This window comes from Thalassophryne amazonica, chromosome 16 (genome assembly GCF_902500255.1).
Source record: "Thalassophryne amazonica chromosome 16, fThaAma1.1, whole genome shotgun sequence".
Lineage (NCBI taxonomy): Eukaryota > Metazoa > Chordata > Actinopteri > Batrachoidiformes > Batrachoididae > Thalassophryne > Thalassophryne amazonica.
In genome coordinates, this window is record NC_047118.1 from 23,275,065 (window position 1) to 23,299,433 (window position 24,369).

Genomic DNA, 24,369 nt, shown 5'->3' on the forward strand with positions numbered 1-24,369 from the left:
CATAAGCCATCTCCAAAGGCGTTTCAGAGAATTTGGCAGTACATCCAACCAGCCTCACAACCGCAGACCACGTGTAACCACACCAGCCCAGGACCTCCACATCCAGCATGTTCACCTCCAAGATCGTCTGAGACCAGCCACTCGGAGAGCTGCTGAAACAATCGGTTTGCATAACCAAAGAATTTCTGTACAAACTGTCAGAAACCGTCTCAGGGAAGCTCATCTGCATGCTCGTCGTCCTCATCGGGGTCTCGACCTGACTCCAGTTTGTCGTCGTAACCGACTTGAGTGGGCAAATGCTCACATTCGCTGGCATTTGGCACGTTGGAGAGGTGTTCTCTTCACGGATGAATCCCGGTTCACACTGTCCAGGGCAGATGGCAGACAGCGTGTGTGGCGTCGTGTGGGTGAGCGGTTTTCTGATGTCAATGTTGTGGATCGAGTGGCCCATGGTGGCGGTGGGGTTATGGTATGGGCAGGTGTCTGTTATGGACGAAGAACACAGGTGCATTTTATTGATGGCATTTTGAATGCACAGAGATACCGTGACGAGATCCTGAGGCCCATTGTTGTGCCATACATCCAAGAACATCACCTCATGTTGCAGCAGGATAATGCACGGCCCCATGTTGCAAGGATCTGGACACAATTCTTGGAAGCTGAAAATGTCCCAGTTCTTGCATGGCCGGCATACTCCCGGACATGTCACCCATTGAGCATGTTTGGGATGCTCTGGACCGGCGTATACGACAGCATGTACCAGTTCCTGCCAATATCCAGCAACTTCGCACAGCCATTGAAGAGGAGTGGACCAACATTCCACAGGCCACAATTGACAACCTGATCAACTCTATGCGAAGGAGATGTGTTGCACTGCATGAGGCAAATGGTGGTCACACCAGATACTGACTGGTATCCCCCCCCCCAATAAAACAAAACTGCACCTTTCAGAGTGGCCTTTTATTGTGGGCAGTCTAAGGCACACCTGTGCACTAATCATGGTGTCTAATCAGCATCTTGATATGGCACACCTGTGAGGTGGGATGGATTATCTCAGCAAAGGAGAAGTGCTCACTATCACAGATTTAGACTGGTTTGTGAACAATATTTGAGGGAAATGGTGATATTGTGTATGTGGAAAAAGTTTTACATCTTTGAGTTCATCTCATACAAAATGGGAGCAAAACCAAAAGTGTTGCATTTTTATTTTTGTTGAGTATATATATATTACAAGTATATCATCACAAGACCTCAAATTGCCAAAATCCGAGATGTTACAGATTCTGTACAACATGCCCTTTAACTTTTCTTCCATGTGTTTCTAAATGGAAAATGGTTAGTAAATGCCTGTGTGGAAATGAAATAGTTTTAAACATATTTCTGGACAATTTGAATGTGAAATATATCAAATATATCTGACATCAGCACACTTTATTATTTATTAACTGACTAAAATCTAAATTCAGTGGTTTACATTTGAAAACCTTAAGGAAAAATTGTGGAAAATGTCTGAAATACTTAAGTGCACCTTCAGAACAACGGTAGAGAAGCACATTAATAATTCTTAGTTTAAAGACTCTGAGCATTTACAGACTTTGCCCAAAAAGTTTTCTGATGTAATGAAATCTGCCCTGAAATTCTGTGGAGCTGCAGCATGCAGAGCAAACCCTTCACAAAAACAAACAAACAAACAAACAAAAACCTTAAAATTTAGAAACAGGTTTCACATAAACTGATTTGCATTTAGAATCACACTGAAGGAAAATCAGAAAATAAACTTTTTTTGGTTTTCTATATATTCTATTATAGATTTTTAAAGCCTCAGGTACATTGATTTAATGTTTTCACATATCTACCAGAGGCTATCTTTAGGTGGCAGAACCACTGCACCACAAACCGGGTGACCTTTGAGCCTGTTTGAGTAAAAACCTGCAAACTGTGCACGCAATCATTTTTTAGACTCTTGATGATTTCTCATGTTTTATTTCCTTCATCTTATTCGGGCACACAATGCCATCTGACCTTTCATAATCTGATATTTGGTGTGCAAATTTAGCATCCTCAAATTTGCATAAAGATTAGATTAACATCTGAAACCGGCACAGTTATTTTCTATTAACATTTTTACATAAGGTTGTTTTTAAAAAAAATAATAAAAACACATAAATGCAAAAACCTGAACAGGTAGCTTTATTTTTGAAATGCTATTTTTCAGATGCCAGGAAGACAAAAAAAAAAAAAGGCTGAAAAGAATTTGAGACAAAATTTAACAGAAGTACAAAACGGCACTGCGCATTTAAGAAAAAAGTACGACCTCTAAAGCGTTATAATACCGTAAAAACAGTCATGTTTTTATTAATGTGTAATTGCAAATCGGCGTAGACTCATGACGGTGACGTCATCACGTGATCCAGTCAACATCAGCTGTTGTGACGCTGCCTTTAAGGAAATCGGATTTTTTTATTTCACTGACACACACACACACACACACACACACACACACACACACACACACACACACACACACACACACACACACATAAATTTTCTGCTGCCCAGGTCACACTGGCAGTAGATCAAGCGCCTCATCCCACACTTCCCTGTACTCAGCCAAGTCCTCTAAGTCTTCCTGGGGGATCTGAAAGCATTCCCACCCTTGACAAATTGGTCCCAGGTGAAGAGACAGACCAAGTGAGTTTTCTGAAAGTCATTCGTGACAGACACTGGAAAAAAAAAAACTGCATTAAGAAAACTGGGGCCTCCTCCTGGATCAGACCCAGGGTGGGGGTCTACGGCCATGGGGGTCAGCTGGCATCAGATCCATGTGGCCTTAACACCCGCAAAGAGGGATGAAAAGGTCTAGTGTGCATTGGCTTGACTTCCTGAGCTGGAGTCAAACATAACACCACAAACAATTTATATTCACAATGCTAAAAATTTTTTAAAATGTATTAAACTGAATGCAAATGTCCGTGTAGGCAGGAATGTAAAGGAGGCCTTTTGTTTGCATTTTGTCCCCTTTTATGCAGATCACAGAGTAATGGTAGCAACTAAATCCACATTTTTGTTTGTCTTACAAAATACTTCAACATTGTAGACCTGAGGGGAGTATTGTTATTTTTATTTATTTTTTTTTCTGATGGTTGTAACTGCACTCACTGACATTTTCAACAAACGACAGTGTAACACCGACGTTTATAATGGTAACATCAGAGACGCTGTAAAGTCGGAGCTTCGGACGAGCATTTGAACGCAACTTGGGGCAAGTAAGGGGAAAAAAAGGGGAAGAAATCCACGTCGAGGCCGCTTAGCTTCCATAACAACGAGCGTCAGTGTTCTTAATGTGCGCGGTTATTTGAACAACAAACGCTGCTGTCGTTAAAGAGGATAACGGCTTTCATAGTGGCGGGCTGACGCAGAATATTCCACATTAGCCGTGTTTTGCCCGAGAGGACGACAATGGAGCTGGAAGACGGAGTTGTGTACCAGGACGACCCGGGAACCTCGGCGATGATGTCCGAGCGGGTGTCGGGCCTGGCCAACTCCATCTACCGCGAGTTCGAGCGGCTCATTGGGAAATACGACGAGGACGTGGTGAAGGAGCTGATGCCGCTGGTCGTGGCCGTGCTGGAAAACCTGGACTCGGTGTTTGCGGAGAATCAGGAGCACGAAGTGGAGCTGGAGCTCCTGAAGGAGGACAACGAGCAGCTCATCACCCAGTACGAGAGGGAGAAAGCGCTGAGGAAACACGCAGAGGAGGTGAGTTAGGAAACGACGCGAGGATGATAGGAAGCATCATCTTTTTTTTTTAATTAGTATTATTATTATTTTTTTTTTTAAAGGCTGTTTCAGATGTTTGGTGCGCGTTGAAATAAACGGTACACGTGGCCGGGCGGCATCCAGCCTTCACTGTGGATGTAAACAAGAGCTCGTAGCTAACCCGAGCTCCTCGGCGGTGACTGCGCCGAGTGATCGCTAGAGAGATACAGCATCATTAACAGGCAAAACATAAACCACTTTAAACGTCTAAGTTTGAAGTGTGGGTCATAAAGTGGAGCCAGGTGTGAAGAAACAGCAAATGTGCTCATCATTTCATGCCATCTGATGGTTAAAAATAAGGAAAAGAAGAAGATGACAGATGACAGGAAACATCTCAAAATATGTCATCACTCGCATCATCCATAGTGTTTGGATTACAGGGCTGCATGCACTTATTGTAATCTTACTAATTTTAGTGATCTTGATATTTTATAGTGAAGTATGAATGTGTGTGTGTATGCAGTGAGGTTCATAAGTATTTGGACAGTGGCCCCATTTTTGTAATTTTTGTTTATACACCACCACAGTAGTGCCAGATGTGCTTTTAGTGTAGATTTTAAGTGAAGTTTTTTAACAACAACAACAAAAAAATCACATTAACCATTCAGGGATTACAGATGTTTTTTTTTTTATATACAGTAGTGTTCAGAATAATAGTAGTGCTATGTGACTAAAAAGATTAATCCAGGTTTTGAGTATATTTCTTATTGTTACATGGGAAACAAGGTACCAGTAGATTCAGTGAGGGGTGGCCAAGTTCGGTCCTCGAGAGCCACATTCCTGACACTCTTAGTTGTCTCCCTGCTCCAACACACCTGAATCCAATGAAAGACTCGTTAGCAGACTTTTAATGAGCCTTTCATTGGATTCAAGTGTGTTGGAGCAGGGAGATAACTAAGAGTGTCAGGAATGTGGCTCTCGAGGACCGAACTTGGCCACCCCTACAGTAGATTCTCACAAATCCAACAAGACCAAGCATTCATGATATGGACACTCTCAAGGCTATGAAATTGGGCTGTTAGTAAAAAAAAGTAGAAAAGGGGGTGTTCACAATAATAGTAGTGTGGCATTCAGTTAGTGAGTTCGTCAATTTTGTGGAACAAACAGGTGTGAATCAGGTGTCCCCTATTTAAGGATGAAGCCAGCACCTGTTGAACATGCTTTTCTCTTTGAAAGCCTGAGGAAAATGGGATGTTCAAGACATTGTTCAGAAGAACAGCGTAGTTTGATTAAAAAGTTAATTGGAGAGGGGAAAACTTATACGCAGGTGCAAAAAATTATAGGCTGTTCATCTACAATGATCTCCAATGCTTTAAAATGGACAAAAAATCAGAGACACGTGGAAGAAAACGGAAAACAACCATCAAAATGGATAGAAGAATAACCAGAATGGCAAAGGCTCACCCATTGATCAGCTCCAGGATGATCAAAGACAGTCTGGAGTTACCTGTAAGTGCTGTGACAGTTAGAAGACGCCTGTGTGAAGCTAATCCCCTGCAAAGTCCCTCTGTTAAATAAAAGACATGTGCAGAAGAGGTTACAATTTGCCAACGAACACATCAACTGGCCTAAAGAGAAATGGAGGAATATTTTGTGGACTGATGAGAGTAAAACTGTTCTTTTTGGGTCCAAGTGCCGCAGACAGTTTGTGAGACGACCCCCAAACTTTGAATTCAAGCCACAGTTCACAGTGAAGACAGTGAAGCATGGTGGTGCAAGCATCATGATATGGGCATGTTTCTCCTACTATGGTGTTGGGCACATATATATATATATCGCATACCAGGTATCATGGATCAGTCTGGATATGTCAAAATACTTGAAGAGGTCACGTTGCCTTATGCTGAAGAGGACATGCCCTTGAAATCGGTGTTTCAACAAGACAATGACCCCAAGCACACTAGTAAATCAGCAAAATCTTGGTTCCAAACCAACAAAATTAATGCCTCGCAGATGTGAAGAAATCATGAAAAACTGTGGTTATACAACTAAATACTAGTTTAGTGATTCACAGGATTGCTAAAAAAGCAGATTGAACATAATAGTTTTGTAGCGTCAACAGCAGATGCTACTATTATTGTGAACACCCCCTTTTCTACTTTTTTTTTTTTTTACTAATAGCCCAATTTCATAGCCTTAAGAGTGTGCATATCATGAATGCTTGGTCTTGTTGGATTTGTGAGAATCTACTGAATCTACTGGTACCTTGTTTGCCATGTAACAATAAGAAATATACTCAAAACCTGGATTAATCTTTTTAGTCACATAGCACTATTATTATTCTGAACACTACTGTACATCCCATCCATTTTCAGAGGCCAATGTTAATTTCTTTGAACTGTTATTTTTCTGGGGCAGAATGAAGCTGTCTGCACTAGAGCTTGAATGATATGGGTTTTTTGAGTGGGTCGATACTGATATTAGGAAGTAAAAAAAAAAAAAAAAAAAAAAAATATATATATATATATATATATATATATATATATATATATATATATATATATATATATATATATACGTGGTCTGTCCATAAATTAACGGTCCTTTTTATTTTTTTAAAAACTATATGGATTTCATTCATATGTTTTTACGTCAGACATGCTTGAACCCTCGTGCGCATGCGTGAGTTTTTCCACGCCTGTCGGTGACGTCATTCGCCTGTGAGCACGCCTTGTGGAAGGAGTGGTCCCGCCCCCTCGTCGGATTTTCATTGTCTGGAAATGGCGGAATGAAAAGGACTTTTTTTCCATCAGAATTTTTTCAGAAGCTGTTAGAGACTGGCACCTGGAAACCATTCGAAAAATTTATCTGGCTTTCAATGAAAATTTTACAGGCTTCACAGAGAATAAGGACTTTAACTACAGGTTTAATGACCCCTTTAAGGACTGTCGGTGTGCCGCGCTGCGAGCTGCGATGATGCGGCACAAACCACTGGATCATTTCTAAGCTGATGGCTCTGTGGATACGAGACCGTCGTGTGCTCTTTCTCTGGTTATCACAAGACCTGGACATCAGCCATTTTCTGGCAGATTTCACTTTTAAAAAGAGATTTTGTCATGGAAAGCCGCGCGGAGGCTTCGCGCGTCACGACCGATTTGCTGATGAAGCGAGACAAAGGAACACCTCTGTTTCGGAGTGTTAGAGGACAAGTTGGGACATGTCCAGCTCTCCACAAGTTCTTTTATACTCACTCGACTGGTAAGCACTGAAAGCCGAGATAGACATGTCCCAACTTGTCCTCTAACACTCCGAAACGGAGGTGTTCCTTTGTCTCGCTTCATCAGCGAATCGGTCGTGACGCGCGAAGCCTCCGCGCGGCTTTCCATGACAAAATCTCTTGTTAAAAGTGAAATCTGCCAGAAAATGGCTGATGTCCAGGTCTTGTGATAACCAGAGAAAGAGCACACGACGGTCTCGTATCCACAGAGCCATCAGCTTAGAAATGATCCAGTGGTTTGTGCCGCATCGTCGCAGCTTGCAGCGCGGCGCACCGACCATCCTTAAAGGGGTCATTAAACCTGTAGTTAAAGTCCTTATTCTCTGTGAAGCCCGTAAAATTTTCATTGAAAGCCAGATAAATTTTTTGAATGGTTTCCAGGTGCCAGTCTCTAACAGCTTCTGAAAAAATTCTGATGGAAAAAAAGTCCTTTTCATTCCGCCATTTCCAGACAATGAAAATCCGACGAGGGGGCGGGACCACTCCTTCCACAAGGCGTGCTCACAGGCGAATGACGTCACCGACAGGCGTGGAAAAACTCACGCATGCGCACGAGGGTTCAAGCATGTCTGACGTAAAAACATATGAATTAAATCCATATAGCTTTTGAAAAAATAAAAAGGTATGACACTTTATGGACAGACCTCGTATATATATGTACACATCATATTTGGCCCGGGGCCAAGCATCAGCCCCTCCCATTTACAGAACAGTTGGTGAAACACCCCCTGAAATTAAATTAAATGGAATATGTTTATTGAATGAGAAATGGACAAAAAAATGGAGACAATCAGGTGAGTTATTTTTGGCACATTTTTTAATTTATGATGAAATTAGACATTTTATTGAAATTGGTATTCTGGAGCAGGGGTGGTGGCCAAGTGATTGGTGCACTTGGTTTCAGCTCGGAAGGTTCCTGGTTCAAATCCCACCCCTGCCACATATCTCCATGTAATGTGGAGTTGCATCAGGAAGGGCATCGGGCATAAAATGTGTACCAATTCAACATGCAGATCTATCTTGAAGTGCAAACAAGGGAGCAGCCGAAGGGACTTACTACTGAAATTGGTATTCCGATGTACATGATATTGGCCGTGCTAGTGCATTCGGGCAGAATTTCGCGGGGAGATTCCCGGGCCCTCTGATGGGAGAATGGGGTGTGTGTGTTTGTATATGCACTCACACATTCTCACACTGCTTATCTACTGCATATACACACACACACACACACACACACACACACACACACACACAAAGGTTGTGAGTGACTTGAGGCAACAAACCGACAGGCACCACAAACGTGTGTCTACATGATTTATTTCATAAGCAGGAACAATAAGATGCAACTCATGACCTATTTTTGAAACATCTGCACATCAAAGTTAATCTCCATTACAAACATTATTTGCCATAATTCTGAGTTAGGAACATAAAATGCGTCCTGTTGAAGGTAAGTCAAATTTGAGCATCAGTGAATTTCTTCCTGCACAGTTGAGGAAATGCACATTTGGTTTGGAATTCTTCAACTGCTAAACTGGACCTGATGCGAGACAAAGGAACACCTCTGTTTCGGAGTGTTAGAGGACAAGTTGGGACATGTCCAGCTCTCCACAAGTTCTTTTATACTCACTCGACTGGTAAGCACTGAAAGCCGAGATAGACATGTCCCAACTTGTCCTCTAACACTCCGAAACGGAGGTGTTCCTTTGTCTCGCTTCATCAGCGAATCGGTCGTGACGCGCGAAGCCTCCGCGCGGCTTTCCATGACAAAATCTCTTGTTAAAAGTGAAATCTGCCGGAAAATGGCTGATGTCCAGGTCTTGTGATAACCAGAGAAAGAGCACACGACGGTCTCGTATCCACAGAGCCATCAGCTTAGAAATGATCCAGTGGTTTGTGCCGCATCGTCGCAGCTTGCAGCGCGACGCACCGACCATCCTTAAAGGGGTCCTTAAAGCTGTAGTTAACGTCCTTATTCTCTGTGAAGCCCGTAACATTTTCACTGAAAGCCAGATAAATTTTTTGAATGGTTTCCAGGTGCCAGTCTCTAACAGCTTCTGAAAAAATTCTGATGGAAAAAAAGTCCTTTTCATTCCGCCATTTCCAGACAATGAAAATCCGACGAGGGGGCGGGACCACTCCTTCCACAAGGCGTGCTCACAGGCAAATGACGTCACAGGCGTGGAAAAACTCACGCATGCGCACGAGGGTTCAAGCATGTCTGACGTAAAAACATATGAATGAAATCCATATAGTTTTTGAAAAAAATAAAAAGGTACGATACTTTATGGACAGACCTCGTATATATATATATATACTCAACAAAAATATGAACGCAACACTTTTGGTTTTGCTCCCATTTTGTATGAGATGAACTCAAAGATCTAAAACTTTTTCCACATACACAGTATCACCATTTCCCTCAAATATTGTTCACAAACCAGTCTAAATCTGTGATAGTGAGCAATTCTCCTTTGCTGAGATAATCCATCCCACCTCACAGGTGTGCCATATCAAGATGCTGATTAGACACCATGATTAGTGCACAGGTGTGCCTTAGACTGCCCACAATAAAAGGCCACTCTGAAAGGTGCAGTTTTGTTTTATTGGGGGGGATACCAGTCAGTATCTGGTGTGACCACCATTTGCCTCATGCAGTGCAACACATCTCCTTCGCATCATCCGTGAAGAGAACACCTCTCCAACGTGCCAAACGCCAGCGAATGTGAGCATTTGCTCACTCAAGTCGGTTACGACGACGAACTGGAGTCAGGTCGAGACCCCGATGAGGACGACGAGCATGCAGATGAGCTTCCCTGAGACGGTTTCTGACAGTTTGTGCAAAAATTCTTTGGTTATGCAAACCGATTGTTTCAGCAGCTGTCCGAGTGGCTGGTCTCAGACAATCTTGGAGGTGAAGATGCTGGATGTGGAGGTCCTGGGTTGGTGTGGTTACACGTGGTCTGCGGTTGTGAGGCTGGTTGGATGTACTGCCAAATTCTCTGAAACGCCTTTGGAGACGGCTTATTGTAGAGAAATGAACATTCAATACACGAGCAACAGCTCTGGTTGACATTCCTGCTGTCAGCATGCCAATTGCATGCTCCCTCAAATCTTGCGACATCTGTGGCACTGTGCTGTGTGATAAAACTGCACCTTTCAGAGTGGCCTTTTATTGTGGGCAGTCTAAGGCACACCTGTGCACTAATCATGGTGTCTAATCAGCATCTTGATATGGCACACCTGTGAGGTGGGATGGATTATCTCAGCAAAGGAGAAGTGCTCACTATTACAGATTTAGACTGGTTTGTGAACAATATTTGAGGGAAATGGTGATATTGTGTATGTGGAAAAAGTTTTAGATCTTTGAGTTCATCTCATACAAAATGGGAGCAAAACCAAAAGTGTTGCATTTATATTTTTGTTGAGTATATATGCGCATCTTCAGCCACTTATCCGAGATTGGGTCGCGGGGGCAACAGCTCTAGTAGGGGACCCCAAACTTCCTTTTCCTGTGCCACATTGACCACCTTTGCCGTATAATCTTTCCACCTAGTCCTGGGTCTTCCCCGGGTCTCCTCCCAAGTGGACGTGCCTGGAACACCTCCCTAGGATGGTGCCCAGGAGCCATCCTTACCAGATGCCCGAACCACCTCAGCTGGCTCCTTTCAACGTAAAGGAGCAGTGGCTCTACTTCGAGCTCCCCACGGATGGCCGAACTTCTCACCCTGTCTCTAAAGGAGAGACCAGCCACCCTCCCGAAGAAGCCCATTTCGGCCGCTTGTACCCGAGACCTAGTTCTTTCGGTCATGACCCAACCCTCATGACCATAGGTGAGAGTAGGAAAGAAGATTGACCAGTAGATTGAGAGCTTCTCCTTTTGGCTCAACTCCCTTTTTATCAAAACAGTACAGTAGAGCGAACGCAACACCGTCCCTGCTGCGCCAATTCTCTGGCCAATCTCACACTCCATTGTCCCCTCACTCGTGAACAAGACCCTGAGGTACTTGAAGTCCTTCACTTGGGGCAAGACCGTATTACCTACCTGGAGTAGGCAATCCATCGGTTTCCTGCTGAGAACCATGGCCTCAGATTTAGAGGTGCTGATCCTCATCGTAGTCGCTTCAGACTTGGCTGTTAACCGATCCAGTGAGTGTTGGAGGTCACTGGCCCACAAATCCAACAGGACCTCATCATCTGCAAAAAGCAGTGATGAGACCCTGAGCCCACCAAACTGTAAACCCTCCTGTCCCCGACTATGCCTCGATATCCTGTCCATGAATATCACAAACAGGATTGATGACAAGGCGCAGCCCTGGCGGAGGCCAACCCCCACTGGAAATGAGTCCAACTTACTGTCGAGCACCCCTTATGACAAAAAAATGTAATTGAGGCTTCATGCTTTCAGCTTAAACGTGAACTTTGTTATTATAACTACATATAATTATAAGGAACAACCAAACAATGTATGTCATGCTCACTCATATTGGCAGTCACCCTGTCACATCTCTATATTTGCATAGCAGAGACTTACACTCTGTTTCCACCTAGCTGGCGTCATGTTGATCACATCTCTTGTTGCTGTAAAATGTCGACCTTGAGAGAAAATGAATGACAGCTGGTTGCGTTCCCTATGTTTCTTGTAGCTAATGTGACCAAGGGGTGAAGGAGATCCCAGCCATGCTTGACAGCACTGTGAACAATGCTGTCATTGGACAAACTACACCATTTCCAGCAACCAAAGTGTTTCTCTGTATTTTTTATTCTGTAAATTAAAAAGTGTGCACCTTGGCAAAAATAACATCGATACACATATGTTTATGAAAGCTGAGCTCCAGTCTACATGTCCATGAATTAAGGTGGTTCCTGCTGTGGCCACCAAGGGGTGGCTACCATTTTATTGTGACTCATACAAAAAGAGCAGCGGTGTTAAAATGTCATACCGGCATTATGATGAACTACCACCACAAGCCACAGCTAAATATGACCAGAAATGTATTTTTGTAGTCCAGACAATGGCCCCTACAGTCTACCAGCCTGGTAGATGACAACCTTGAGAAGTGGGGCAACTTGGGCTTCCAATGGAGGTTTGTCATTCGCTGTGGAGCACCCCACCCCCCCCACCCCACCCTGTGTGTGTGTGTGCGTCTTCTGAGAAGCTGTGAAAGTATAGGCTTGACCAGACGTACACCGAAAATGTTCCCTGAATGTATCAGCTGTCAGCCTCCACTGGGCACAAATCGATAGTTATGGATACTGCACAGAAAAGTACCAGGTTTTTGGTGGAACCAAACCTCCTTGAGTTCTTTGCAAGCTTAAATGTACAAGGTCATAGCCTTGACACCAAACATCATCTTTTGCACTTCTATGATTAAAATATTCCACATGAACTTGCTGACTGGACTTCCCACAGATTCCTTAGCCAAAAATTAAGTGGAACATTTTAGAAGTCAAAGAAAATGTACACTGTGTTCTGCGTTTAAAAACAAAACAAAACCTGATAATTCATGAAGAGCTCAGGGTGCTAGGCCAGTAGGCCTTACTTAAAGAGACACATGAAGACAGTTCTTATATGCTGCTGAATCAACACACCATTCAGGCTCTTAAATGCATCCTCACACTGTACTGAAACATCTCTTGCATTTTCCAGTAATAAATTAATAAGACTTACGAGCAGCATAGTGGCCAAGTGCTTCATGTATTTGCTTTCAAAACAAAAAGTTCCTGGTTAAAGGCCACCCATGCCCATCCTCCATCCACGTGCAGATCCGTACCTGATCTGCTGTGGCAACCTTGTGCAAAAAGGGAGAAGCCTGTCAAAGTAAATGAACACATATGTGACCCACATTCATTGGGTTTTTGCATAAAAGTGGAACATGTAGATCCACAAGTTGAGCTGACACGTTTTACGCCAGATGTCTTTCCTGACGCAACTCCACATTACATAGAGAAATGTGGCAGGGGTGGGATTTGAACCAGGAACCTCTGCACCAAAACCAAGCGCACTAACTACTTGGCCACCACCGCTGCTAAAATATTCACAAAGTCATCTCAAATATTTCCATATATAATTATTTAATTCTTTTAAGTTGTGCTTAAGTTATACTTTGAAGTTTTGCTTACTTAATATACAATTAGTTCATGTCAATCAAAAATTCTGAGTTTACTTTACTCATAAAGCAAGACCATGTTACACAAACTTGAAATATTTAAGTAAGTCAAACATTTTCTTAAAACTTTAAGTTTACACAACTTAATCTTTTTAATTCATTTGAACATTTAGGTTTAGAGTGTAGACTTAAAATGATATCACAATATTTCATGGTATTTTTGGTGATAACATGAAAGACAATATGAAAGTAGTACCATTTATTACACCCACCAGTGGGTGTAATCCACAAGGTGTCCATGAAGAATCTGTATGAGGTGGAGATAGATGGTCCCCTTGTTGGAAATCCTCAAGGGAAGCAGCTGCAGGGAAGAAAAAAGATGCGCTGAACCTTTGACGGACCAGACTTCCACAGTGCGCATATGAAGGAGCCATGGAAAGGAACAGATAGAAAAACTTGCAGCACTTGCCATACTGTGTGTAGCCACAACATATGATCTGTTCCCATGGTTTGATTTGCTTTGAATAATTTGTCTGCACGAGATAAATAATTACATAATTTCACCAGCACACATGACCAAGACATCGCAGGGTTGGTGGACAAGTGGTTAGTGCACTTGGTTTCAGTGCAGAAGGTTCCCTGTTCAAACCCCACCCCTGCCACATTTCTCCATGTAATGTGGAGTTGCATCAGGAAAGGCATCCGGGGTAAAACCTGTGTCAATTCAACATGCAGAGCCACCTCAGATTTGCTGTGGGGACCTGAATCTAGCACTCAGTGCATGTGCTCAACTTGGCACAGTGCACAAACTCATCAGACATGGGAAATAGCGGGATTATGTTCTTACTGTGGGAAGAATTTCTTTCAGTATATTAATAACGATAGAGTATAACTCATCCCCAGCCGACATGTATATTAATAACGATAGAGTATAACTCATCCCCAGCCGACATGAAGGACAAAGTACTATCATGGTTGAATGACAGTTATGTTTGTAGTGTGGACTAACTGAGACTGTTTCATGCAGATGCCAGTGCAGTCAGTGTGACCCACAGTCCATCCTTCCATGCCAGGAAGTGGTTGAAAATTAGCATTGTTGTTTACATTCCTTTAAAGATGCAAAAGATGAGACTACAGATGGGAATTGAGAACCAGTGCCAGTTGAGAACTGGTTCCAAATTTTTCAATCCATGGAAGTTGTAGCTTCAGCCATTACCAATAGAGCCTGACCGATATGGGTTTTTGGGAGGCTGATACGATACAGTTATTAGGGATTAAAAATAATTTGATGCCGTTATATCTGACAGTATTTACATTAAAAATGGCTGTGATTCCTAACATTTCATTATCAAACTTTTATGACAGAACTGTAACTGAGGACTGATGTTTTAGAGCTTAAACACAAACTCTAGCATAAATAAGTGTAAAAATAACCAACAAACAACCTGCATATGTCACGCTGCCTTCACTCAGATTGGCAGTTGTGGTGTCACATCACTCAGCATTTGCATAAAATAAGACTGCTTGTCTTTTTCAGCCCTGCCTAACCGGTAGCATAATGAACATCTGTCTTTTGTCACTGTAAAGCTCCCACTCTGATTGAAAATGAATGGCAGCTAGTGACTTTATCTCTTGTACCTAATGTGACCAAGGGGTGATGGGGTCCCAGCCATACTTGACCACATTGTAGACAACTATGTCGAAGTGCCATCTGCTAGACAGGTTACATATTGACAGCATTTCCAACATCAGCCTGTTTTTCTGACAGTTCCACATTGCAAAAACACATGATTGATGTAAATTCTGATGCCATGATACAGAGAAAATTGATCAGGCATAGAGAAGGCAATTGATAAAGAACTGAAGCAATAAATACAATTCATTATAATGGGATAGATATCAATAAAATCTTATCAGTTGTCATCCTTAGTCACTGGGGAGTGAGTTTTAGTGTCACTAGCCTAGCAAATTGCCTGTGGGATTGCTCAATTTTTAATTTATATTGTACTGGAGTCATTAGATGTCAGGAATATAGACATATGGCTGTATGATTTCGGCACGTTGAGTCACTTCTTGCGTTGGAGCCATTTCAGTTTAGTAGGATGTAAACAGGCATAGATGGAAAAAAATTGTGAGAATTGATTATTTTTCAGTCAACTGTACAATTTTTTTTTCCCGGTGCTTTGAAGCACACTGTGGCTCCTGTGAACAGATTTCATTTTCAATTTATTTTCATTTATATAGCGCCAAATCACAACAAAGTTGCCTCAAGTCGCTTCACACAAGTAAGGTCTAACCTTACCAACAGAGAATGAAAGATAGTCTGATGAAGGGCCTTGGCTGGCTCAACTAGACAGGATGTGAACACCAATACACACACACACACACACACACACACACACACACACACACACACACACACACACACACACACACACACACACACACACACACACACACACACACACACACACACACACAGAGGAACTGGAATTTCCTGGCAAACAATTGGTTTCAAGAAGCCGTCCCACAGATATTGAGTCAGACAGTTTTACCCCCATACATGTCTTGGACTTTCATGGGGTCATTATGAGCTAAGATGATGTTCGTAAACTAAATGTCCGTAGACCATGTTATGGCGACATCGACACAACCTCAAGATGATCAGTTTTCTTACCGTGATAATTTAAATTGCATTTGCAGTAATTATTTTTTGTGTGTTTTACATTGCTAACCACTCTGACCAGACTGTTTTGTGTGTTTTCATGTATTTGTGGGTGTGCGTGTATGTGCTTGTCCTCGAGTAGAAATTCATTGAATTTGAGGACACACATGAACAGGAGAAGAAGGACCTGCAGATTTACGTGGACAGAATGGAGTCCCACTCTCGACAGCTGGAACTCAAGATCAAAAACTTCGCAGATCAGAGTAATCACAAACACACACATTCATTCACAAGTTTTATGGATTAGCTTCATCTCAGGCTCTAATGCCTGTTGCTCCTCTTGTAGTCATTGTCCACCATAGAGCTTATTATGAAAACTTGATAAAAAGAATAATTTGACCTAATTTTTAAATTTGAGGTATTCATTCCCTGATGATCTCACTTGTCTTTAATTATTATTATTTTAAAGGAGACCTTCATTGAAAAAAATGCAGTCAGATTTTTTGAACAAAAAATGACTTACATTTACACATGAGATCCTTCTGAATGTAGTAAAGTAAATCTGCAAGCCCAGATCTGTCATTCAACAGAGAAATCTTCATTTGAAAATGACAAATTTACAGCTAACATTTAGCCCTCCGCAAATTGTCCCACTCATCATGGACGCTGCCGAGACATTACGGACAAGACCCTCTCCCAGCATGCATTGCGCCAATTGTAATTTGTGGATTTATGTCAGTTTGCATCTGCACCTTTTTCTTTTCTTATACAGAAGGATCTACTTTTTTAAAACTTCATATTGTCTTACAGCACGTTTGGTGAGTACACATTTCTTTTATTTGTGCTTGAAAATTATTTTGGGGGACTTTTTCATACGCCTGTTTGATTGAGTGGTGTCGCAATGAAAATCTACTGTCTTTCGCCTCCGGTACCATCGCGGGATATGGAGGCGAGACCCGCAAAGAATCCCAGTCATTAAAAATATATAAACCTCTCTCAGCGTCCATGGAGCTCTGGGGCTCCGATTGCCAAGACGTGCGGTGCTTTGGATTTTGCCGCAAGAAGTCTGTCCTTGCAGCAACAGGTGAACCGACCGCTTCACATTAAAACAGCGAGCGTAATCTCAGGACTTGTGCCAAGTGTGCTGCAGCTCCATTCAGTAGACAGAGAGGTGATCCCGTGTCTGCTTTGCAGCCGGTGTTGTGTCAGATTCAGCGAACAACACCGGCTGCAAAGCAGACACGGGCGGTGTGAGTGGCCCGTGTCGGCGGTTAACGAGCTCGTTAACGAGCCCGCAGACTTAATAAGCGCAGCGGAGGCAGAGAACGGGAGAGGAAGAACGGCGCCCGCTGTCGATGTCGTTGCTGGTCTGAGCACACAGATCTGTATCTCACATTCATTGCAGCTTACTTTTGGATGTTGAAACCAGGACGTGTATAAGTAACATTACTAACAGATAAAATCAATTTCAATGCGGGATCGGACTGAAAGCGGGAGCGCGTCGTCTTGTCCCTGACGTCATGGAAATGATACGGCCGTACAAACTGTTTTCACAGAGGGCTAAATTTTAGCTGAAAATTTGTCATTTTTAAACGAAGATTTCTCCGCTGAATTACAAATTTGGGCTTACAAATTTACTTTACTGTATTCACAAGGGTCTTATAAATACATATCAGCTATTTCTTTCTGAAATCTGACCACATTTATTTCAATGCAGGTCTACTTACGTTTACTTATTACACACACACACTCTCTTGCAACAGTAATGGGATTATAGGATTTCAGTTAGTCCCATCCACCTAATGCTGCAGTGTGTTACTTTACCATCTTACTTTGGATTATGGAATGCAGGCAAGGAGATTGTGTCAAATTTTGTGGATTTGCACAATAGATAGACCAGTGTCTACTCGTATAACAGCGCAGCTGCAACATTAGAATGACACTACACACATTTCTTTCATATGCAAAATTTGTCTGAAGCACACAAAGAGAAACAAGATGCTCAGTGAAAAATTGAAGTGTAATACTGACCAAGCAACCTTTTCTTCTGGAGTAATGTAGATCTTCACACCGTATGTGCTCTGTGCAACAAATGAGCAATGTTGCCCACAAATTCACCATCAGCAAGTCACCGTACTGCGGATAGTAAATAATTCATTGGTCATTATGTTGATGTCCGCGAGTTGAACACTCAGAGGAATCCCCCATCCATAACAGAGTCCACAGACAGGGCCGTGTTAGTGGACGAAGACAGAGGAACGTTACGTCCGATGAGTAGCATAAATTTCTAAGTTGGTACCGATACCAAAACCAGTAGTAGTGTAGCAACAGAAGACAGAGTTGGATTTTTTTCTGGACAGGGTGAAGTTTCCAGCCAAGTATTAACATATTGTCCAGAGTACAAGATGGCACTGATTATAAAATAATTGAATTTACTGTTTACAGTGCTATGTAGCTCCATTGTACATGACCTGTTAGAATTTGAACATGTTTTATTAAGACAGTTATTTTAGAGTCACTGTTTAAAAAAGTTTTTGTATATCCGTTCTATGCATCACTACTCCAACAAATTATGTGCCTTTGCCAGTGAGGACAGATTTACTGTCCATGATTTTGTGGATGATTGTCTGATCTTTGTAGAATCAATGAATCAATGGTTACCCTGTTTGCAGAACTTGAGAAGCTGACTGAGGTGTCTGAGTGCATTGGTTCGTGATAGTCCTGGATCAAGACTAAGATCCAGACTTCCATTAATGCCCTGGACTCAGCCATCAGAAATGTATCTGTATGTAGTGAAAGTGTTGAATTTGTCGAGAGATTAACTTATCTAAGCAGTGACATTCATGTCTCTGGGTGCTCAGCCTTTGAGATTGAGAGACACCTGGGAAGAGTTTATGGAGTCATGAGGTCACTGGACAGAGGTGTTAGGTGATGCGGATATCTTTGGGCTCCTGTCCAGTCTTAGTGTATGGTTGTAAAACCTGTATGCTAACCAGTGACCTCAGGTAAAGACTAGATATGTTTGGTACTAGGTCTCTTCAAAGGACCTTTGGTACCATTTGAATGGCTTTGTGTCACATGAATGGTTACTTAGGGAGACTCCTATGAGGTGTACTACTTGCCCTGTGAGGGTATGTAAGCTATGACACTGTGGCCATGTGGGACCCTTCCCTGGGCATTATCCAGCATGCAAGTGCCTCAGTGTTGTGGACCCTAGCAACCTGAAAAGACCAAGGGGATGCCCAAATATCACCTGGTTCCGACAAGTAGATGTTTTCAGGAAATGGAATGGATCGGTGGCTGCCAGTCAGGACCTAGCACAGTTTCACAGTGTGTTGGATGCAGCAACATGTTCACCAGAACGTGCTCTGAGACCTTACCATCACTTTAGTACATGTCTCCAGGATGTCGATGATGTAATACAGCAGAAAGAAATCCTGCAGTAGGGTCAAATTATGTACAAAAGCCAGACAGCACTACAGACCAAGCAGAAGCTTTAGCAGCTGTAATTGACAGTGTACAAGTATTATAGTCTGTCTCTCTAGCTTTCTGTATGGCTTTACTAAATCTGACATGCTAATCGAGGATTAGACGTTTTTCTCATTTGATAAGTTGCTGCAACATTAAAATCCATTTGAGTACTGTGACTGTTGTTGCTTTTTCCTAGTGGCTGCCTGGCAGAGCAGAATCGTTCAAGTGCAGAGTGCACATTTTTATGCAGTGTTATGCTACAGTATGCTTTTAGACATGAACAGAGTGGAACAGTGTCATGTATTAGTACTTACAAAACATGGGACATCTCATTGTTAGTTAATGATTATGTACAGTATATTTTAATGGTTCAGTTGCTCTCCTCTCTACACCTACAGCTATGCTAAACATTTTTAGGAAAAAAAGATGATCAAAATATAATCCCCATTTTGTCAAGATTTATATAAACTTGACCCAAAATGCAGACAGTGAGCACACAGGATGTAAAGTAAAATGGTTTATTTTATCAATCAGTGCAGTCCAGTCCAAAAAAACAGGGAGGAGTCCAACAGTCAAAGGAATGTGGCTTCAAGGTGTAGACAGATACAGTAGGATGTAGGGACACAGGAATGCAGGAGCCGAAATAATCCAGCAAACTATGGGGGAACAGTGATGAACTTAAATAGTGACACGTAATGAGGAGAGAGTGGTGATTATGTTGTGACACAGCTGTGAAGGAACACCAAGTGACAGGGCCATGCCTACAAACACATTGACACAGACTGACAAACAGAGCAACGTCAACCTACAAAGAACCCAGGGTGAGTATAACTTAAACCCTAAGTAATGCTGTGTTGAAAACACTCAGAAGGTTGGAGAATCTGACCTCTAGCTTGGGGAAAAATTCCTTTGAACGCTCATTTGGGCTGGAATTTTCGCTCAGAAACTCATGAGAAAATGGAGGTAATACAAGATATCCGAGTTGACGTCAGCCATAGCAGCTGTATTTGTGACTAGTGAGACATCAGTGTTACTAATGTTGAAAATGCATCTTTAAAATTAGTTTTTAAAAAGACATTACTGCTATATGTAATATATTCACATTTTACATACATAGTTAAGTTACCAGCACCACACATCAGAAAAAAACATTTTTGATGATTTTTTTTTAGCCCAAAAGATAACTTTAGCCTAGCTTTTCTGTCATAGGCTAAATAGGTGATTCATATTTGTATCCGAGGTAATCTCATGAATGTATGTGTCCAGAAGTTTGGATCTTTCCCAGTTTCTGAGAGTTCTGAGCATAGCAACAGATCCTCAAAGCATATTCCTTAGGAAAAGGAGAACTCAACCAAACATCAGTGCCAGAAAACCAAAGCAGAACTCAAAAATGGCAAAAGCATACAACAAAGATAAAATGACCAAAATCAAGAACATTTAACAGACAGGACACCAGACAGGGACAAGGGGTGGAACACAACTTCATTGCTGTCTTGCCATGTGAACACCCTAATGATGGACTGAATAGCGCCATCTTCTCTGTCAGTTGGCAGGTTAGAAGAACGTGAGATGGAGCTTAAGAAGGAATACAACTCTCTCCATCAGCGGCACACTGAGGTAAATGTGGACGCTGGGAAATGGAAGGAAGATTTCAGGAGGTGTGATTGGGAACAACGTTCATGACTAGATCTTTTTTTTTGTTGTTCTTTTTTTGTCGGCAGATGATTCATAATTACATGGAGCACGTAGAGAGGATCAAAATGCAGCAGATAAATGAGACCACGGAGTCGAGCACAGTGGGTCGGGGCAGGTAAAACCACACAGGATACGTGTGTGTGTTAATAAATGTGTTGTGAATGAAACCCTTTGTCAGAAGGCTAGTGAACAACAATCAAATCAAGGAAATGTTTGCTTTTATTACTCTCCAGGAGAGATCGGCCTCTTTCTCTAGGAATCTTCCCGTTGTCTGGTGGGACTTCTGTACTAATCCCGGACCTCCCGGGCAGGGCAGAGACGCCCAGAACGGATGGCTGGAGATTCGGAGACTCTGCGCAGCCACGTTCCAACACTAGTCTCAAGGTGGGTGTCACCTCCATGTTGGTTTTATGGCCTTTGTTTTTTTTTATTAAACACTTTATCTCGTGGGTTGTCAGAGGCAACATGTATATACTGTATACTATTGACCTTTTTATGTGCGTTTGTGCATATGGTACTCTCAAACATGTTTGTCACCCATTCAATTGTATTAGGAAATGGAAAAATAATGGCAAATAGTGAAAATAGAAAAAACTATGCAGTACCAGTCAAAAGTTTGGACACATTTTGAAAATGTGTTCAAACTTTTGACTGGTACTGTATAGTTTTTTTTTCTGTTTTCACTGTCTGTCATTAGTAATAATGCATCCTACACAGAAACATCCTCAGCGTTATTTAAACTGGCATAGTGTTAAAATGAAGACTTCATGAGTTTAAGTACAGTAATTCTCACCAGTTACAACTTAAAGTTACACTTTCAGTGATATCTAAGTAGGTTGAATCAGGTCACCTGGACTTGTTTAGTTCCTTGAAGATGTTTCACTCTTCATCCAGAAAAGTTTCATCAAGGAACTAAACAAGTGTAGTTTACCTGATTCAACCTACTGAGGTGCATTGACCTGGATGGGTGAGAATTTCTGCAGACACTTTCATTAGTGCTAAAATATTAATTATTTAATTGTGTTAACCTTTTGTATTTCCAGTATTAAACAGAATACTTTAACACTATGTAAAAGTGTATTTTTTGGGGGCATTGTTTGGAGGAACACCACAGACAATTGCACTGTCACAGAAACAGCAATTCTTGTTTTTCACCTGACTCAGTGTTAAACCTACATTTTTACAGTGTCGAATTACACTTGTAGTGATTTGAACCAATGCTGGTATGGTCAAGTCTGGAAAAATAACATGGAAAATGGTAAAATAACATTTTAAGAGTTAAAATCAACTGTGGCATTTTTTTTCACAGTGAGATTTTAAACACTTTATCTGTGTATTTGGAGATAAATACACACTCACTGGCCACTTTATTAGGTACACCTGTTCAATTGCTTGTTAACACAAACAGTTGATCAGCCAATCACTTGGCAGCGACTCAATGCATTTAGGGATCTAACGTGGTGAAAATGACTTACTGAAGTTCAAACTGAGCACCAGAATGGGGAAGAAAGGACATTTAAGTGACTTTGAACATGACGTGGTTGTTGGGCTGGTCTGAGTATGTCAGAAACTGCTGATCTCCTGGGATTTTCACTCACAACCATCTCTAGGGTTTCCAGAGAATAGTGCGCAAAAGAGAAGATATCCAATTATCCAATTGTGTGGAGAAAATACCTTGTTGATGTCAGAGGTCAGAGGAGAATGGGCAGACTGGTTGAATGGGTGACTGCATAATGCCATCATGTCACTATGGACTAACATCTCTGAAGAATGTTTCCAACACCTCGGTGAATCTATAGCATGAAGAATTAAGACAGTTCTAAAGGCAAAGGGGGGTCCAACCTAGTACTACCAAGGTGTATCTAATAAAGTGGCTATTGAGTGTATATACAGACCTGTTCTGTCTAGTATGACATACAGTCATCTATCTATAAAGCAAGAAACGTCTGTGTGTGGGTATGTGGCTGGCATATCTCTCTGTTTGTCAGATAGACCTCAGATTTCAGATATGACTTGTGCATGGCACGATGATGTGCATCCTTTATTATGAAAAATTTGTGGATTAATTTTCAAAACATTTATTTTGAAACCTTTATTTTGAATAACATTGCAACATTTGGACTTCCAAGATGGCATGGCTGCCGCTGATGTTACTGGTAGCAAAGTTAAACAACATCAGATACTTCATGTCGCTCGCACTGTTTCACAATAAAATGTTTAATGCCAGCATCCCAGCAAATACTTTTTAGCTTGACAACACTGAGGAGATGTTAGCTAAAATCTGTTTTTGATAACATCAGCAAATTTCCCACTATTTGTACAACATTTCAGTAAGTACATAAGCTGAATGAAATGTTCTATTTTTCCCACAATTTGTACAACATTTTATTAAGTACGTAAGCTGAATTAAATATATTTGCTGTTTAAATAAACTGTGTTCAGGAGGTGGGGCACTGATTTGCTCTTTTAAATATTCTAAATGTTCTGTTTAATTTTGTCTGACTGTCTTCCAGTAACCTGTTTAATAGGAATCGTTTCATATTCATATTATTGATAATAAAACTGATAAAAAAAAAAAGAAATACTATGTTTAAATAATAATATAATGTAGCATAAGTACACCTCTTTCTACATACCACCATCAAACATAGCCTCATACAACCATCCACGAGAAATCAACTTAAACTCTCAATTTTCTATCGGAATACAAACTTCCTACGGGCACTGTACTAGGCATCATGAATTCTGATCTCATCACTGTTCTGGTCACTAAATTCTTGATAAATTATGTAATAACTGGCTTTTAACCACTTCAAAATAACACACTGCTTTAACTCTGTGTCATCAGTATCTGTCTGTTAAAAACAGACTGACACAGGATCACTTCAGCGCCTCTCCCTGGTGAATGTTTTCAACTGCTTTGGCGGCATGAGAAGAAAAAGGAGACTGAGCTTTGAAACCAGTAAAAATAGAGAGCCAATGAAAAGGGGTGGGGGTGCTTACATGTATTTTAGTTGGTGTCTGACAAGGCGATCTCTGTTCTCAGACATCCTCTCTTTAGCTATTGAAAGATATGCAAATGTGTGCCTTTTCCTCTGTGCAGCAGATCATTCAGGCACATGTATTCTTGAATATTCATCTTTGTAACAATTTCCTATTTGATGCACATGTTATAATATTCTAGCAAATGTTGGGCTTTTACCATGCGATGATGTGCGGTTTTATTGATCTTTCCTTCTCATATGGAGGCTACGTACTCCAGATTTTAATGCTTCTTGTTTAAGCAGTGGTTGTGGATAGAAATGTATGCGTAGCAGTTATGAGCTGATCATTTAATTTGCGTGCTACGTTTTTGTTAAAACTGGGACATTCGCTCTGTGGTGTGATGCATG

General features: G+C 41.5%; 1 protein-coding gene and 1 long non-coding RNA gene across 13 annotated transcripts in view; one reads left to right on the plus strand and one right to left on the minus strand.

The window, feature by feature from the left end:
* The window catches only part of LOC117528339, a 639,388-nt gene that overhangs the window by 338,931 nt on the left and 276,088 nt on the right, over positions 1 to 24,369 (minus strand). The window lies entirely within an intron of this gene.
* spag9a (sperm associated antigen 9a) overlaps positions 3,253 to 24,369 on the plus strand; it is a 70,885-nt gene continuing 49,768 nt past the window's right edge. For 11 of the 12 annotated variants that reach the window (XM_034190941.1, XM_034190942.1, XM_034190945.1 and 8 more), the window contains exons 1-5: positions 3,253 to 3,759; positions 15,954 to 16,074; positions 20,829 to 20,899; positions 21,004 to 21,092; positions 21,211 to 21,361. In XM_034190941.1, coding sequence (XP_034046832.1) covers positions 3,460 to 3,759; positions 15,954 to 16,074; positions 20,829 to 20,899; positions 21,004 to 21,092; positions 21,211 to 21,361 — 732 coding nt within the window. In that variant the 5' untranslated portion in view covers positions 3,253 to 3,459. The remainder of the gene's footprint in view (positions 3,760 to 15,953; positions 16,075 to 20,828; positions 20,900 to 21,003; positions 21,093 to 21,210; positions 21,362 to 24,369) is intronic. The other variant, XM_034190953.1, reaches the window with a different exon arrangement.